We start from the raw sequence: 16,824 nt of genomic DNA, 5'->3' as shown, positions 1-16,824 counted from the left end.
GCGTGTGTGTGCGCGTGCCTGCCCAGGTGGATCTGGGGAGGGTGGGGAAGTCTGGGCTGTGGAGCCCTCAAAACAGCAGATCCATGGCCAGTTTTGCCTTTTCCCTTTCACACAACCAAGAGTTAATTTCTCCCTGAGCTCCCTTCTGGATCAAGCCCCTTTTTCAGGGGGTTACCTTTCACCTTTCTCATCGAGGTGCTGTGGAAAAGGGGGAACGTCGGTGGGGTGCAGGTAGGTTGGTCAGAGACCCCTGAAATGGCAAAACCACAAAAAAAAAAGAGTGGTTTTATCACCCAGATTCTTGAACTGGGCATGGATTTCTGTCCTGGAAGAGCCAGGCTGGGCAGAGGTGAGCCAGTACCTCTGTGCCTGCGCAGCAGATGCAAACGAGTTTCGTGTGTTGGCACCAAAAAGAACGTGCCTTACCTATGGATCCAAGAATTACCTTTTAGTTTGGGTCTAATTAGTGCTTCAAAGATGTGTCAACTACTTCCCATCAGTCCAATCGCAACAATAATCTGAATCACCCAGTTTATATTAGAGACTATTAGTAACACAATAAAAATCAGTAAATCAGTCCCCTTCCCTCTTGTGTTCCAGCAATTTGTCTGTGTCAGGTTCTTCACCAGGATGAGGATGATGATTTCTTCCTCCTCCTCCTCAGTCTTGCATTTAGCAGGAGCTGGTTTTTTGTGCTTCAAGCCATATTTTCTCATGCTTGGGCTGTTCTCTGGTCCGTGGGGTTAGTGACGCCCTGATTGATTAAGGATTATTAGTCCTTCTCTGTAAAAAAGATACAATTTCTTCAGGGGTGGGAGAAGACCCACCCAACTGCCTGGAGCTGAGCGAAAAATTAAGCTGAAACACCTTGAATAATACAGTGCAAACAACCTCAAAACAGAGGTCAGCCCGTGGCACCTGCTCACTGGGACACACGGGTGGTGGCAGCCCAGGGTGAGTTAGAGCATAGTGATTTTTAAACAAAGAGCAAAAAAATAAGCTAAAAACACGTTCAGACCTACAGCCTCGTAGAGTTAAGCCTTGTAATAAAGCATGAGGTTGGTTGTTAACAGGTGCCAACTCCAAATGAGCTGCAGAGCTCAGGCTTGGGGTGCTGAACCCAGCTGAAATGACCCCCCTCGGGACAGATTCTCTGCAATCCCAGACCTGTCTCTGGAATATTATTTCTCTGCACTGAAACGAGTGATCTAAGCCAGCAACTGGCTTCCTTGGGAGCCTTAATCCCTCCTGCTGTGGGCTCTGTCTGTCACACAGATACCAAAGGAGCTTTTTTTTTTCTTCCCACCCCCGCATCCAGGATTTGACCTGAACTGACCCAGCGGCTGCTCTGCCCACCGAGGGAGCAGCTGCTGCTCAGGCACCCGTGAGGGTGATGCTTTTAATACCCTGGGCAGCTCCCAGGGACCCTCTGCAGCTCAAACACAGCCGCCCCCTTGCAGGGTGGAGATAGAGGGAGCTCCAGGTCTGTAATTAGTACTTATTGCAGCTAAAACAAACACCAAAAAACCCCCAGCAAATAGTTACAACGACCTGTCCTGCCAGGCATATTTGCTGTCACACGGGGCCATCCCACATGGAGGCACCCTGCAGAGCTTCCCAGCACTTCCAGAGGGACCCAGATCCCTGGCAGAGGTTGGAGGTGACACTGGGGACCTGCCCCCTGTGTCTGGCCTCCAGCAGCCCAAGTGCCTCCTGGTTTGGCTGCCAGCACTGCGATGTTCTTTATTGCTGCCCAGGCTCCCTCAGCTCCAGCAGGTGGATACAATTGGTGGTAAAATAAAAAAAAAAAATAAATAAAAAAACAGACACAAGAGCTATACACATTTCAGCAGCTCCCACTACATCCCAAATGCCTGGTCCCACCCTGCCGTGCTGCTGCCACAGCTGCCCCCAGCACAGGGCCACTGCACAGACTCAACCCACGCATCAGCTTTGTAGCTTTTCATTTAAAATAAGAGGCTTATCCACAAGAAAAAGAGGGGAAAAAAGATTTAAAACAGTAAAAAAAAAAAAAAATAAAATGAAGGCAGCTTTGGACATGGTTGCACTCAGACTGAATCAACTTGGATGTGTTTGCACTGCCCTGATGCCTGTTGCAGGCAGGAGGGTTGGGGACCGGGCCAGGAGATGTGGCACAGGCAGTGACAAGCTCCTGAGGAACAGGCAGGGACAGTCACAGTCTTTCACATCCCTCGTGTAGTGTTCCTAGTCCAGGCAGGTGAAGAAATCCCCTGAAATCCATGTGCCCACCCTCCCCAGGCTCACGGGAGTGTTGCTTCCCAAAGGTGGGGGTGAGATGGGTGCTGGGAGGTGATGGGGGGCACAGAGGTCCTCTCTGTCCCCCCTAATCCCTGCGGATGGCTCTTGCTCCAGCACCACAAATCTCCTGGGATCCACTGGCCAGACCCCTCATTTCAGGACCCTCTTCTTCTGCCTCCCTCACTCTGCCTCCTTGGACTGTGTCTCCTTGGACTGCTTGGCTCGTTGCTTACGGAGCTTAACAAAGGCCTGAGCCTCTTTGTCCCCTTTCCTGGACTCCAGCAGCCGGAGGATCTCGTCCCCTGCCAGAGAAGAGGGGAATGATGGTGGGAGATGCTCACCACAGCCCCCTCCTCATGCCACAGGGCCAGCAGTGGCTTGGCAGGGCACCACTTACTCACCAGTGGGTTTGGGGTGAGTGAGGGGGAGGCGGGTCTGGGGCACCCGTCCCATGTCAGCCTCGTCCTCATCATCATTGAGGCCGGGCAGGTGGCAGAGGGGGAAGAAGGCTTCGCCCTCCAGGTCATTGGACCCCAGCGTGTCGTAGTCGAACACGGTCAGCAGCAGACAGGCCCCCTCCTGCCGGCACTTCTCCGGGGGGATCAAGCTGCAAGAGAACGGGATGCTGGTGCTCATCACATCCCACCCCCTCCACCCCGAAACGCAACCTTCCATGTTCCCTGGGAAGCCACCCCCCCTGCACTGATCCCAGCACAGGGCCCCAGCCCAGCCTTGCACCCACCAACAGCACCCAGGTGTTTGGGGTCACCCCCAGCCCAGCTCCCACCGTGGGACCCCCCGGCTGAGCCCCCACTGGGGTGCAGGGGGTGAAATCCCCAGACAGGACCTAGTTCCTGGAGCAGCAGCCCCATGGCAGGGGCTCGGCTGAAGCCTGAGGGGCTGCAGGGACCGGGGGGCCGGTGGGTGTCAGCCCCTACGTACAAGTCAAAGGCTTCGTCGAAGAGGGGGTGCAGCTCGTTCCTCTTGCACTGGGTGGTCCGGGCCACCACCTCGGGGAACTCGTGCCGGGGCTCCAGGGTGAGCTGGACAAAGGGGTCGCTGGAGCCTGGTGGGGTGCAAACATCAGCCCTGCCCACAACCCCTCTGCCCCAGCACATGGGGTGGGGTGAACCCGGATGGGGTGACTTGGACACACTGGGATGGTTGAGGGCGGGGGGAAGGGGGGTCAGGGCACCCTCACCACAACCCCCAGCCCAGCCCATGCTCCTGGGAAGACGCGGGAACATCCCTAACCCTGCCCACACGTCCATCGGCCACAGGTGGCTGCAGGAGGAGTGACCTCTCCTGGAGAGCTCCCCGAACGACAGCCAGCCCGGGAGAATGTCCCTCGTCACCCTGGCATCATTTTTTTTGTCTGCAACTGGGTTGCACAACGAAGAAAAGCCACCTGCCCTGGCTGCTGCCTTGTGCCTCAAGGTGAAGGCAGTGGGGTGTGGGCACAGTGTCCTGCCTGGTCCTGCCTGCCACACCCCAGACCACCCCGGATCAGCACAATAACCCTCCCTCTTCCCCAAATCCACTCCTCGGATGCAAAAGCAAATCAAGAGGGTTACTCCAAGCACTGCCAGTATCTCTCCTACCCAGGGGACTGCGGACAGGGGGGCCCCGGGGCAGTGGGGCGCCCCAGCCCACCCACAGGAGGGTCCTGGTTTGGTGGGGCCCCCCAGCCCACCCACACCCACCGTTGGAGTCCAGCGGGATGAGGTTGGCAGCGTTGAGCACTTCCACGCGGAGTTTCTGCTCCGAAGGGCGGTACAGAGCCTTGATCGTCACGGCCCCAAACTTCTCCGAGCTCGTGTCCAGCTGAGCAGTGGGGTACAAGAATAAGGGTGCTGCCCTTCAGCACACCCAGGGAGGGCATCCATGGGGCCTGAGCAGAAATTTTTGGGTACCCAGGAGGTGATGGAATCCTCTGGAATGCAATTGAGCCCCCTCTGGCTCAATTGCCACCATTGGGGCAAAAACAGCCCAAACAGTGAGGGGAAATTCCACGTCTCCACAGGCAGGCTGTGCTGGGCAGCCTCATGAATGCAAGGTGGGATGTGGGAAGGGGTTGGGAGCACCATCCAGACTGCTACCTGCTGCTTGATCCTGTTGCTGAAGTATTTCTGGATGAGCTTGCGGCTGCTGGCGGAGCAGAGGGCCAGGTGGGTCTCCAGCGACTGTGGGGAGTGTGAGAGGTGATGGTCAAGCACACGGACAGGTCCACAGCCTGGTGTTCCTTCCTCCCAAGGGAACTCTTATTGGAGCCCCCCATCCCCAGCCCTCCGTACCAGGAAGGCTGCAGTGTGCAGGATCTCCAGCGGCAGCCCGCAGCCCTCGCCGTAGAAGCACAGCTCCAGGCTCTGGGGAGAAGGATCCTGTCAGCCACCAACCAAACCCCATCCCTGCCAGGGACCCCCCGCTCTCCCTGGGTACCTTCAGGGCACAGTGCAGCCTCTTGTAGTGCTGGGCTGAGGGGACCTGTGGTGCTGCTGCTGCCGAGAGCACGGACAGGGTGTGGTGCCAGAGGAGAGTGAGGAGGCTGCAGGGGCGAGGGAGGAAGGCTGTGAGCAAGGTCCAGCAGGTGGGTTGAAGGGATGGTCCTCAGCTCAGGGGCTTTGCAAAGCCCCAGAGGGAAGTGACTCATCCTGCTGGGCTGAGCAGCCCGAAGCAGGACGTCCCTGTGCCCCACGGAGCTGGGGTGACACTCCTGCCTGAGGGACAGTGACACTGGTGGCCTCTGCCATCCCCAGTGCCCTGGTCACCTTTTGAAGTTCTCCTGGACCAGATGCTCGTTGAGATACTGCAGTTCCGACTCCAGGAACTTCATGAGTGGGATGATGGACTGCAGAGAGAGGAGAGGGGTGTTGGGGAGGGCACGAGGGGTCGTATCCAGCAGAGGAGGATCCCAGAGGGGCTCCTTCCCACACAACATGGGCAGGCTGTGCCTGGTCTGGTCCTGCTGCTAACACAGGTTCAAGCAAAGCATTATGGATGGCCCTGAAAAAGATGGTCCAGAAGGGGCTGAATCAGGTACTTACATCCTCAGGCTCCTTGGTATTATTGGAAGATGAGAGCTCCTGGATATGTCTGGCAATGCCCTTTTCCAGCTGCCAGGGAGAAACACAGGAAGGCACTTAAGACTTCGCCCTCTACACCAGCCTCCCCACACCCAGGTCCACGTTGTCTCCGTCCCAGGAGCATTATGGGCTCCAGGACGCCTTGGGTGAAGCTGCTCTGGGCCAGGCGAGGGCCAGGGGGGGTCAGTGGCTGGTGGTCACCTTGGTGGCCAGGGCCTGCACCACGTCCCGGACCTCGTGGTCCAGGCAGGACACGGTGCTGTCGAGCTGGTGGTGCAGCGTGTGCTGGATCTGCTGCCGGTCGATGACGGCCCCCGTGCGCTGCTCCAGCTGCGCCCAGTCCAGCTGCGTCGGGAGCCTCAGGATCAGCACCCGCAGCTGCTTGATGTTGTTCACCACGATGCAGAGCTGGGGGAGGTGGGTCTCCTTCAGGGTGTCCCACAACCCCTGGTGCATCCCTCATCCCCAGTCACATCACTATCTCCATCCCCATCCCCATCTCCATCCCCATCCTTATCCCCATCCCCAGCACTACCCCATCTTCATCCCCCTCCTCATTCCCAGTCCCATCTCCGCTACTGTCCCCATGTTCATTCCCATCCCCACCCTTATCCATGTCCTCATCTCTATTCCTCTCTCCCTATTCACACCATTTCCCTCCTCCTGATTTTCCAGGACTATGGCCATTGGGGGCCCACTGATCCCTATGAATCCCAAACTGGAGATATCAGCTGGGTTGTCAGCAGCTCATCTCCCCCTTTGCCCAGAAACCGCGGCCAAATCCTGCCTGTCCCAGAGCAGTGCCCCCATACCAACCCTGTTGGCTGCTTCGCCCTCATTCTGCTCACTCAGGGACAGAGCCTCAGCCCTCTCCTTGATGAGCCGGCAGTACATCAGGGAGATTTTGCACATATCCTGCAGGATAGAGAAGAAGCCAACGGGATTGAACCAGGCAGCACCGGGACCACCACGGGGTCAGGGGTGGGACAGGAGCCCTGTCCATGGACACACATCTCCAAGAGCAGGAGAGGAAACTCTGGGTGCTGATGCCCAGGTGTACAAACCTCCACGAGCTTCACCATGATCATGAAGGCTTCCTCGGGGTCTGGCCAGTTGAGCTGCTGCCAGGTCTTCGCTATCTGGGCATAGCAGGTGGACAGGTCAACAGTGGAGGTGCTGTGCTTGTTGTGCTCCCCAAAGGGCTTCAGCTGAGGGGCAGAGAAAGCAAATGCAACTTGTACAGAAAGATGCCAGCCCAGAGAGCAGAGCTGCTCCTCTGCTTTGTGACTCTCTGGCCCATCATCAGCCTCATATATCCCTATGTCATCACACAGCCACTTTGGAGAGAGGAGGACATGAAGATGGGTAGAGCAGCTCCCTGCTTCCCATACTCCAACCCAGCGTTGCTGGACCCCAGTGGAGAGGAGAGAGAAGCCTGTGGGCCCATGGCTGCCTTCCCTTCCCTCTTCCTAGAGGTTGGAAGCAAAGGGGATGCTCATGGCATGGCCCAAATGAAGGCTCCTCAGCTCACATGGGCTGCCAGAGAGCAGCGAGGGAAGGGGCACAGGGACACAGTGTGGGGCCAGGGTGGGATCAGCTGGTCCAGGAAACCACATCCTTTGTTATGCATTTGAGTGAGGAACCTGCTGCTGGGCTGCAAGAGACACCTACGTGGTGGTCTCAGTGCTGTGAGCCAGGCACAGGGGCAAGGAATGGAGGAAAGCTGGAGTGTCCCCACAGGGAAGAGGGAGATCTTTTCTTCCCCACGTTACCTGGTCCATCTGGACAGCTCTCTGAGCCCTCTCCAGCGCAGTGTTGTAGGCCTTTTGTAGCCACTGGGGCACAGCTTCCTTGAACCACTGGTGGAAATTGCTCAGAGCCAGAGGTCCATCCCTGTGGATGAAGGCACCAGCTTCTCCAACTGCACAGCAATGGCATGGGGCTGTCACCCCTCCTGCTCTCACATCACCCCTCCTGCTCTCACATCACCCCTCACACACAAGCAACTGCCCCGAGGTGGAGGCAGCACCGCAGCAACTGTGATAAAGAGAAACCTCCCCTTGTCTGGAAGTTGAGGTCTCCATCGACCCACCCAGAGATGAGCCTGAAACCCCTCTGGTGATGCTCCCATCAACACCAGACACCAACAGCCTGGTCTGCCTGGTGTCTAACTGGTGATGTAGGTGAATGGGAAGGATTTGGGGTTCCTCTCAACTGGTTGATCCCTCCCTTTGGCATCTCTCCTCTCTCTGGGTTGGATACCTCCTCGGGAGGAAGTCCTTCATCCGATAGAGCTCCTGCAGGTTCATGTAGAGCTGGAAAAGGCTCTCAGCTGTGGGCTTGGACATGCTGCTGTCGACCTCGTGCAGTTGCTCCTGGACATGTTCCGCAACCTGGGAAGAGGGAACTATCAGTGAGGGTCCAGCTGGGAATGCTCCTTCTGGACTCACAGGGTGAGGGTCAGCTCAGGGGATTCCTCTTCCTTTTTGGTGGCATTTCAGGAGATTCACTGGGTGAAGTAAGCAGACCATAGGGCACTTGGGCATGCACAGAGAGATGGGGATTTTCCCTGTCTTGCTACAATCTGTTACTGCCTGAAGAGTGGCCAAAATATTGGGCTGCCTTTAGACCTTAGTCCCATGAGTGCAGAGGAGCCCAGGCTTGCTCACCAGGCTCTCCAGCTCCAGGTAGGCAATGGAGAAGATATTCAACTTGAAGGTGCTGCAAGAGAGAAATGGGGCATCAGGAGCCTGCCAGCCCCAGCCCAGCAAACCCAGCCCAGCAAACCCAGCCCAGCAAACCCAGCCCAGAAAACCCTCCCAGACCACGCCCTTGTCCTGAGGGCAAGGACAATACAGGTCTGAAGGGTAGAGGTGGGACCACAGATGCTACCTGTGGGGCCCAAGGGCCAAGGAATGAGGCATCAAAGTGCCCTTGGAACCTACTTAATGAAGAATTTATTCCAGATTTTGTGGCACTGCTGGAGATCTTCTATCACCTCCAGGAGGAGTCTGGACAAGGCTTTTCCGTTCTCCTCCATGCTCTGCAAAGGAAGGAACAGCTTGTTTTGGATGCTCGGACGTTTTGAGGTGACTTTATCATGTCAGGGAGGCAGAGATGGGAACTGACCTTCACTATGGGCTTGAGGTGCTCCTTCTGCATGTGAAACCACTCTGTCGTGCCTGACTGCAAGAGAGGAGTCCTGATGGAGTGTCAAGGAAGCAGGAGGAGCAAAGACAGCTCTGTCACTCCCTTCACTCTCCCTGTCCCCTGGGTGGGGTCAGGACCCAGCTCCATGTGGTGGGAACCACAGGCTGGGACCACCAGTTTGAAGAGGGGTGGGTGTTTCCCCCACCGTGGTGGTCCATGTGGATTTACTGAGGTGTGGGCATTGGGCAGGGGACGTAAAGGAAGGGAGACCCAGAGGGTCCCACCTCACTGGATCTGGAGTGGGTGAGACCCCTGGTACCTTCAGTGCCGTGGAGATCATCTGGGGCAGGTCAGGGCTGAGCGTGCACAACTCATGGAAAGCTTTTGTTTTGCACATCTGGACCAGGACCCTGCAAAGAGAGAACCTCAAGTGAAACCCAGCACCAGTCACCAGAAACAACCACCTCTCTCCCCAGAGACCCTACCCAAACAGACCTTCCCCTCCCAACAACATCCCCCACAGGCAGCACAGGATGAGGGACAGGACAGGACAAGTGTTACAGCAGCCTAGAAGGAGTCAGAAAGGGCTCACAAAGGTTTTTGCTCAAGCTCATGGGCTTGTCCATCACAGTGGTAAAGTCCTACAACCCCACACTCAGCTGGTACCAGTGCCTGACTCACCGGAGCAGGGACTGGAGCCTCTCCTTGGACCTCGGGACAGAGAGGGGGAAAATGATGCGGTACCTCCGGATGAGGGAGACCCCATAGGTCAGCAAGGACTGGAAGGACTCGGCCAGCTCTGCTTTCTGGGGAGAAGAAAAGAAACGTCCCCCTCAGTGACAGGCAGATGCCTGCAGGACCACGGCACCACCGCGGAGGGAGCTGGTGGTTCCCATTCCTTTCCAGCCGGCTTCAGGGATGGGAAAACCCCTTGATGCCTCGATTAGCTTCTCCCTGGAGGGGCTGAACTGAGCTTTGTTCTTAAATCTTATTGCTATGCATGAACAATTCAGGGGCTCAGCAGGGCGCAGGGATGCTCTGGGAAAACAGGCAGGGAAAAGTAGGAACTGGGTCATATTTAAGTTTTGCAGGATGTTGTGACTTGATGGCAGGGAGGGAGGAGGGGAAGCTTGCACAAAGGACTTCTCCATGGAGAGGAGGGGAACAAACCAGCTGCCCCAGCATCCCTGTGCCCTTCCTGGAACACCGGGAGTGAAATAGCCCTGGGAGCTGGGAGGAGAGGCTCAGGGTTGGATGCATGAGGCACCTTTCCCTGATCTCTGCCCACCAGCTGTGCCAGAGCCCCCTCACCTGCTCTGGCCTGAGGCGCTCCTGTGCCCACTGGTACTCGATGCTGGTGATCTGGTGCAGGAGGCAGTTGCTGTTGAACTCGAGGCTCTGGTAGAGTTTGCTGTATGCCAGCCACTTCCTGGGGAAGAGGGAGGGCTGGGATGAGCCCCCAGAGTCTGGGGGCACACAGGGGTCAGCGTGGGGCTCCCCCACCCACAGTCACAGGGGCAGGACCCAGGTCTCATGGGTGCAGGGGGCAATACCCACCACACTGAGCTCATGGGGGACACCAGCTGCAGTCAGACAGTTCCAGGGAAGGCATTGGGGCCCTTAACCCCCCAGGAGACTCCCTGAGTGTGGAGTACTTACGCCATGACCTGGTGGAAGTCGGAGAGATCCTTCTGTGTGGCGTGCAGGTACAGCACGGTGCTGGCGTGGCTGCTCAGCTCCCCGTCCCAGGAGATGCTCCTGGCCTGTGAGGATGGAAAAGAGGTGATATGTCCTGGAGCAACACAGGATGAGCAGGGAGGGGGGCAGGTGGGGTGTATTTGCAGGACCATGGGAGGAGTGTGTGTCCCGTATGGATGCCAGGCACGGGCAGGGATCATCCTGACCCTCGTTCTCGTCACACTGCACGATGTGTCAGGGGCAATGGGCTCCAAGGGAAGCCCTCACCCAGCCCAGCTGCTGGAGGGCTGCTACTGGCACTGGTACAGCACCAGTACCTGGTGCTGAAGGATCTCATAGGACACCAGCTGCTGCAGGAGGTGGCGATGGACGGTGTAGCTCGGCTGTGTCCGGCTGCTCGTGGTGGCCCTCTGTGAAGAGACAAGGCAGAAATAACCATCACCTGCCTGAAAATGCAGGGACACAGTCAGAGTGGGGACATAGGAGTCAAAAAGCATGGAGCTGGAGAGCCAAGGGGTGCAGGTGCACCAGGAGCAGGGTCCCCGTGCTGGCACAGAGCTCAGGGAAGGGCCCAGCACATGCAAACCCTGGTGCTGGCACCTCTGGTCCTGGGGCAGGGATCTCTGACCCCAAGATAAGCCCCAAGGGATGGGAAACTTCCTATCCTGCCAAGGTATTGAGAAGGGAAGCCTTTCCCCACCCTCTCCCACCTTCTTGTGGGTCAGTAGGAACTGCAGGTGACAGTCTCCCCGGTTGGGATACGTCTCGGTCCGTGGCTCCAGCTGGTACCACTGGTCATTCCAGCAGTGCAGGTCCTGGAGGCACAGAGACAAGGATGAGCTTCAAGCAGCCTTCCTGGGGGAATGATCCCACTCAGGGACCAGGGAATCCTGATCTGCATTCATGGGACAGAAAGATTGTATTTGATTAAAAATACAGGCTGTACAATGACTGAGTGTGTCGTAGTGACTGTGGCACCTGCCACCACAGAGAATGACCTGGCACGAGTCTGTGGCTCTGAGCCAGGATCCTGGTTGTGCTGGGTGCTATCACAGTGCTGGGATCCTGCCTGGACCCCTAGAGGTTTAACTGGTGCCTGGAGAAGAGGATGGTGCACCCTGGCACTCACCTTTAGGCGAAGGACCACATTTCCCAGGAAATCATCCTGCCCTTTGTCTTTGCGAGCATCTTTAAAGATCCTGAAAGGCACAGACAAAGGAGGGGGTCAGAAGGTGTCCTGCAGCTGTGACCCAGCCACGGCTGAAGGGAATGAAGGGTGGCACAGACCTGCTGCCCTCCCTCCCTCCCTCCTTCCAAAGGTGATTTTTAAAATCCAGCAGACAAACAAGCATTTTCCAAGCCCTCTTCCCTCAGCAGCCTTGGGGCCTCACCAGCACCAACCGTTTGAGGCCGTGGAGGTCCGTCAGCTCCCCCAGCTTGTGCCGCATCGACTCCACCATGTCCGAGTCCCTGCCAGGGGAAAGGGGGAAATTCAGGGAGAAGTGATGGCAGAGGAGGGAAGGTACAGGAGGGGGGAAGTGTCAGGACAGATGCCACCCCTAAAAGCAGCCAAAATCTGCAAGCATGTGGCTTCTTTCCATAAATAGAACCTGGGCTCAGGATTGGCCCTACCTGGGCTCTCTCTGCTCGTGCAGGTCACATCCTGCACTGACCACTGCTGCAGCAGAAAGTCATGGGAAAAGGGGTCCCCAGCTGGCTTCTGGGGCTTTGTAAAGGGTGTAGGTTGGAGGACCACCTCAGGGACCCTCCTAGGAGGCAGGAATCCCTCAGGGCAGGCTCTTGGGGTCACTGGCCGGGGATGCTGCCACTCACCACATGTCCAGGTGGAAGCTGGCTGTCTCCACATCTTCAAACTCCCTGCAAGGCACCGGCAGGATGCTGTTACTCGAGTGACATGAAAGTGGTGAAGCCCCTCATCCACCCCCAAGAGCCCTGGCCACCCCATCCAGCCCCCCAGCAGCAAAGCCAAGGGGTGTTGGATTACAGGATAAACGTCTCGTCCCACACCGGGCTGAGGGTCTGGCTTATGACTTGTGTGCGATGGATCTGGTCTTCAGGGATGAGGTCTTTGACCACAGCCTTCATCCTCTTCCTGTGGTCAGGGTGGGCTGGCTCCTGGCTCTTGGCCTCGATGCCCAGCAGGCAGTATGGGTCGCTGAAGCCTGTGAGGGCAGAGCCGTGCAAGTCCCAGTTGGGAGCAGCAGCTGCCCCTTTTCTCACAGGACACCCACCCCGACCCCACTTACCACTGACATCTTTGCCCAAAATCCCCTTGGCTTCCTTCACAGTTGCTTTCAGGCAATAAATTGGGCTCTGGAAGAATGAAAAAATAACTATTGACGTGTGGGGTCACCAACCCTGCGAGGAAGGATGGGGCTCGAGCAGAACCACACCATCAACTCCTACCCAGGCAGTGACAACCCCAGGGCACCCCAAATCCCGAACACAGGGGCCAGGAGGCACTGCAGCCCCCCAACACCATCCCAGTATTCCCCCCAGCAGCATACTGGGGAGAGGCCATACCTCCAGCTCCATGACCTGCTGCATGATGACACTGTGCTCCTTCGCATCCATGCCGAAAGCCTGTGTGGATATCAGGGCTGGTAATGGATGCTGCCCTCTTAACACGACTGGAGAGCAGCCAGGGGCTTCCCTCCACTCCCTGGGAGCCAGCTGCAGCTCGAGGGGAGAGGAGAGGAGCAAAGAGCCCAGCAGGAGGGCTGGGGATCAGCTGAAAGCTCTTGAGGGAGAGCCTTCTTCGTAAGATAAACATTTCTCCCTAGGGCTAACATTTCCCAGCCACAGGCTGTCCCAGCCCTCCAGCTGGATCCTGCTGCTACATCTTTTAAGATGCTCGTTAAAAACTCCCTCTGAGTGACCCCCACCATCCCCTTCAGCTGGGAGGATGGACACGTCAGGGGACAGGTTTGGGGGACCCCATCAGGAGGGGACCCACCTTTTGCACGTAGGAGTAGAGCTCCTGGGAGTCTGCAACCTGGTGGGGCTCGGGCTTGCCCAGGCGGTGCCGGATGGTGTAAAGAACCTCCTCATAGAGCTGGTCCAGCTGTGGGGGGACAGTGCTGACACCTCACATGGGGCCAGGCTAGTGGGGACTTGCTCCATGTGTCCCCCAGGATCAGTGGGGTGTCCCCCTCACACTTCCCGAAGCTCCCACTGGTCCCTGCTGCCCCCCTGAATCAAGCCCTGCTCACCCACCACTGCCTGTCCCTGAGGAGGAACTCCAGGAGCTGAGCATGTCCCCAAGCCCCAGCAGCACTGCCCCCCCCTCCAGTGCCACCAAGGGGGATTGTGGTGGGGCCTCGCTCATACCTCTGCCTTGGAGAACCGGTGGGACAGATCCATCTAGAGAGAAAAGAGAAGCAGAGAGGTTTCCTGTAAGGTCTTGTGGTACAACGTGGTTTGGGGAGGAAATCGTGGTTGGACAGGGCAGGGCAGCCAGGATGGGGTGGGGTCATACACTGTCCATAAGGGTGGGATGCCCCAAAGGGTGCTGTGACACCCCACAGGCACCCCTCAGCCAAGGGACCACTTTGTCTGTCACCCCCCAGCAGGGCAGCAGTAGGATGTCACCCCCAATCCCTGTTAATTGAGGAGGGGGCAGCAAGGATGGCAACAGCCATTTGGGGTGACCCTCAGGAGGTTTTAAAGGCCAACTACCCTCCTCTCACCCCACAGAGCTGCTTGCTCCAGCAGGGCCAGGCTGGAAAGCAAAGCAGCTGAGGGAGAGGGCAGATGGCCAAAGGACAGCGAGGAGCTGCAGGCTGGGCAAGGAGATTCCAAAAAAACTTCGGGATTTGATGCATTGCTCCATTCCCCACTTGAAGGATGACCAGCAACAGCACTGCTTTTCCAAATGGGAATTAAATTAAAAGAGCCATGTGATGAGGCACTGCCTGACTCCCATGGCACTCACCCCAGGACTGGCCAGGTGGGTCCTGCTGCCCAACGCAGCCCCTGCCATTCCCCACCTAAAATGTCACCTCCCACTCATCCCAGCTCTGTGTGGGTCCAGCAGGGAGATCAAACCACTTCTGCCAACCACCTTTTCCCTAGAAAACCAGCTCTCAGCCCATCCTCACCCCTCTTCCCTCCCCAAGGCTGAGCTTGTCCTGCATCTGCTTCTGTCACCACGTCCTGGATTCAGACACCACCACAGCCCAGAAACTCATTCCTGCTGCAGAGCCTGGTCAGGTGACAGTGACTTTGCCACTGCCATGAGCTGGGTGATGCCACCTAAGGAAGGGGACCAGTGCTCCTGTGTCATCTGTTATGGATCCCAGAGCTGGAGACTCTGGGAGTACAAGGGGGTGATGCCAGAAAATATAATGGAAATTTTTGAAATGCATTTGGGCCTTTCTGTGTCAAGCAAAGTTCCTGTGCCCGCTCAGCCAGGGCTGGCAGGGCTCCATGAATGGATGCACGAGCCCTACCTGTGGGTCAGCCCAGGCCCCAAAGTGACCTTAGGATACCCCTGATAGAAAAAACCCCAACCCCAAGCTGGAAACATTAACATTTGCTTATGGCAAATCTAGGGCTGGCATAATCCCCCAGCCATCTGGACTAAATTCAACTCTCCCATCCTTGACAAATTTAACCCTTGAGCTACTTCTCTCCCATCTGCCTCCTCATACCTTCTTTCACCTGCTGGTGGGTGCTGGGGGCTGTGGTGGCTCCTGGGAAAGGTCCCTGGAAAAGGGGGACCCGTTGCATGCAGGAGGATCCCAGCCTGCTCTTGCCTGCCCCTGACCAGGGACCATCCACCTTTCACTGCTGCTGGCACTGTTCTGCCTTCACCATGGCATGGGGGGTATGGCCCCATCCCGAATCCTTCAGCATCACCATGGGCAGTGCTGCCCCACAGCAAGGTCATGAGTGCAGAGGGGAGAGAAAAAGGACTTCATTCCTCTGCTGCTGTCACTTATCAGCAAGCCACAAGCATCTGCTCCTTGCCCAGGAGTGGGGTAGCATGAGGAGTAAGGCAAGGGGAGGAATTGCTGCTGATTCGGGGGCAGGTCCCTGCTGCTCCCTTCTGCCATCAGGCACAGCGTCTGCGGGATCTGCTCCGTGTTTGCCCATATGTGCATGGGACAGGCTAAGCTAAAGCTGAGCTGAGCCACCAGGATGTGTTTACTGCTGCTAATCCCCACGCCAAGAGCCCAGCTCAAATCCAGGAGTGTTGCTTAAATCCAGGTCCAGATACAGCCACCAGCACCACCCCACCCCAGCAGCTGCAGCAGTGTCAGTGGTGCAGGAGGCCAGCCTGGCTGTGGAGATGGGGGCATTTGGGAGGAACGACAAGTCCTGAGGAGGGGTGGGTCATCCCAGGAATCCAGCACAAGGGATCAAGCCCTCATGCTCCCAGCAGCACTGGTGAGAACAGACACCATCTGTCTGTCCACTGCAGAGGAAGTTGGTTGGCTTGGCCCAGGGCAGGGCTTTGGGGAAGCTGCTGGCAGGAGGGAGCCCAGAGGGGCTGTGAGGTGCTGGGAAGCTGTAGCTGAGCTAAGAGGGGACCCTCAGTGCCAGCACAGAGCTGTAGCCAACCCTGCACACACCCTTGGGTGTACATTTACACGGGTTTGGTTCCCCCATACCTCGGTCGCCCTTGCAAAGCATCACATCCGGGACATGGACTCCATCCCTTTTCTCTCATTCCCCTTTTACAGCCTGAGCATCCAGCTCTGCACCCCAGGGTGCAGATCCCCTCCTGGGGCCATTGCACCCCAAACACGCTCCCCAGCTCCCTGGGGTCAAGGCCACCTACCTCGGGGCTCTCGTCCCTGGGGAGGGTCCCCACGGGGGTCTGGCCAGCAGGATCCATCTCCAGGGGAGGCTGAGCACGGCAGGGGAGTGGCTGCAACTCTGCCTGACGCTGCTGCCTCTCCCACTCACTCTCTTGCTCAAAGGAAACCACAGACCTTATCTCGCCGTGGCCATTTTTGCAAGCGGAAATGCACACAGGGCTCCTTCGAGAGCAGCTTCCCAGCACCCCCTCAGTGACAGGGACCTCGTGGAACAGATGGGATGGGGGCAAAAGAAAGGTGTCACACCCCGTCTCTGCTGTTATTTATGAGTAAGGAATTGGGAGCAAGTGGACAGAAATAGTCCTGAGATGTCAAAGCCTAGCAGGGAATGGGGGTGATGGGGAGGATTGGTGGAGGCAACATGTGTATTTGGGATCTGTCATGCCCTGTGAGCACAAACAGAGGCCCTGCAGAAAGCAGAAGGTGTCTTCAGCCCCAAAGAATGGAGGGGATTAAAAACCTCATGCAAAAGTTGCAGGGTGGGAAATCCTTGTGACAGCCAAACGTGTTGGACAAGGCTGGGCTGAGAACTGATGCAATGAGTGCACGTGCCAGGGACAGCACTGGGAAAGGACATGTGGCCTTCTTCCCAAAAAGACTGTCCAGACAGAGCTGGTTACCGAGGAAAAAAAAGCAGCAGGAAAAGAAGTTAAACACTTGTGCTTTACCATTAGCTTTCATTCTTGTAAACACTTTATCTGATTGCAGCTCCTATCCTACAGCAGTTGCCTATCACAGACCGGCAGCGGTGCCCGCCCCACGCAGAT

At 57.1% G+C, this 16,824-nt stretch overlaps 1 protein-coding gene across 1 annotated transcript; it reads right to left on the bottom strand.

Moving 5' to 3' along the window:
• Nucleotides 1–37: 37 nt before the first annotated feature.
• On the bottom strand, nucleotides 38–16,153 carry UNC13D (unc-13 homolog D). The gene is made up of 32 exons (XM_064675831.1): nucleotides 16,018–16,153; nucleotides 13,563–13,595; nucleotides 13,189–13,296; nucleotides 12,756–12,815; nucleotides 12,479–12,545; nucleotides 12,217–12,394; nucleotides 12,045–12,089; nucleotides 11,613–11,681; nucleotides 11,341–11,410; nucleotides 10,922–11,026; nucleotides 10,529–10,621; nucleotides 10,173–10,276; nucleotides 9,825–9,942; nucleotides 9,195–9,319; nucleotides 8,833–8,923; nucleotides 8,493–8,549; nucleotides 8,309–8,406; nucleotides 8,033–8,084; nucleotides 7,626–7,756; nucleotides 7,136–7,256; nucleotides 6,428–6,571; nucleotides 6,180–6,278; nucleotides 5,565–5,771; nucleotides 5,325–5,393; nucleotides 5,049–5,128; nucleotides 4,720–4,825; nucleotides 4,575–4,646; nucleotides 4,380–4,463; nucleotides 3,984–4,104; nucleotides 3,223–3,346; nucleotides 2,682–2,887; nucleotides 38–2,582 (listed from the first exon to the last, which is right to left on the bottom strand). The coding sequence occupies exons 1-32, from the start codon at nucleotides 16,072–16,074 to the stop codon at nucleotides 2,461–2,463; spliced, it is 3,216 nt and encodes a 1,071-aa protein (XP_064531901.1). The 5' UTR covers nucleotides 16,075–16,153; the 3' UTR covers nucleotides 38–2,460.
• Nucleotides 16,154–16,824: the final 671 nt, after the last annotated feature.

The sequence above is a fragment of the Pseudopipra pipra genome, chromosome 19, assembly GCF_036250125.1.
Source record: "Pseudopipra pipra isolate bDixPip1 chromosome 19, bDixPip1.hap1, whole genome shotgun sequence".
NCBI lineage: Eukaryota > Metazoa > Chordata > Aves > Passeriformes > Pipridae > Pseudopipra > Pseudopipra pipra.
Note: the sequence above shows the minus strand (reverse complement) of the source record. Positions and strands in the feature narration are given on the sequence as shown.

Bases quoted from the DNA above. Each gene is read 5' to 3' on its own strand.
- UNC13D (XM_064675831.1), bottom strand. From the start codon at position 16,074: ATGGATCCTGCTGGCCAGACCCCCGTGGGGACCCTCCCCAGGGACGAG. The intron at 12,395-12,478 runs GTAAGTGGGGTC...CTGCCCTCACAG, and splicing joins TTTGGGCAAAGATGTCAGTG to GCTTCAGCGACCCATACTGC. The intron at 8,924-9,194 runs GTGAGTCAGGCA...CTCTCTTTGCAG, and splicing joins AGGCTCCAGTCCCTGCTCCG to GGTCCTGGTCCAGATGTGCA.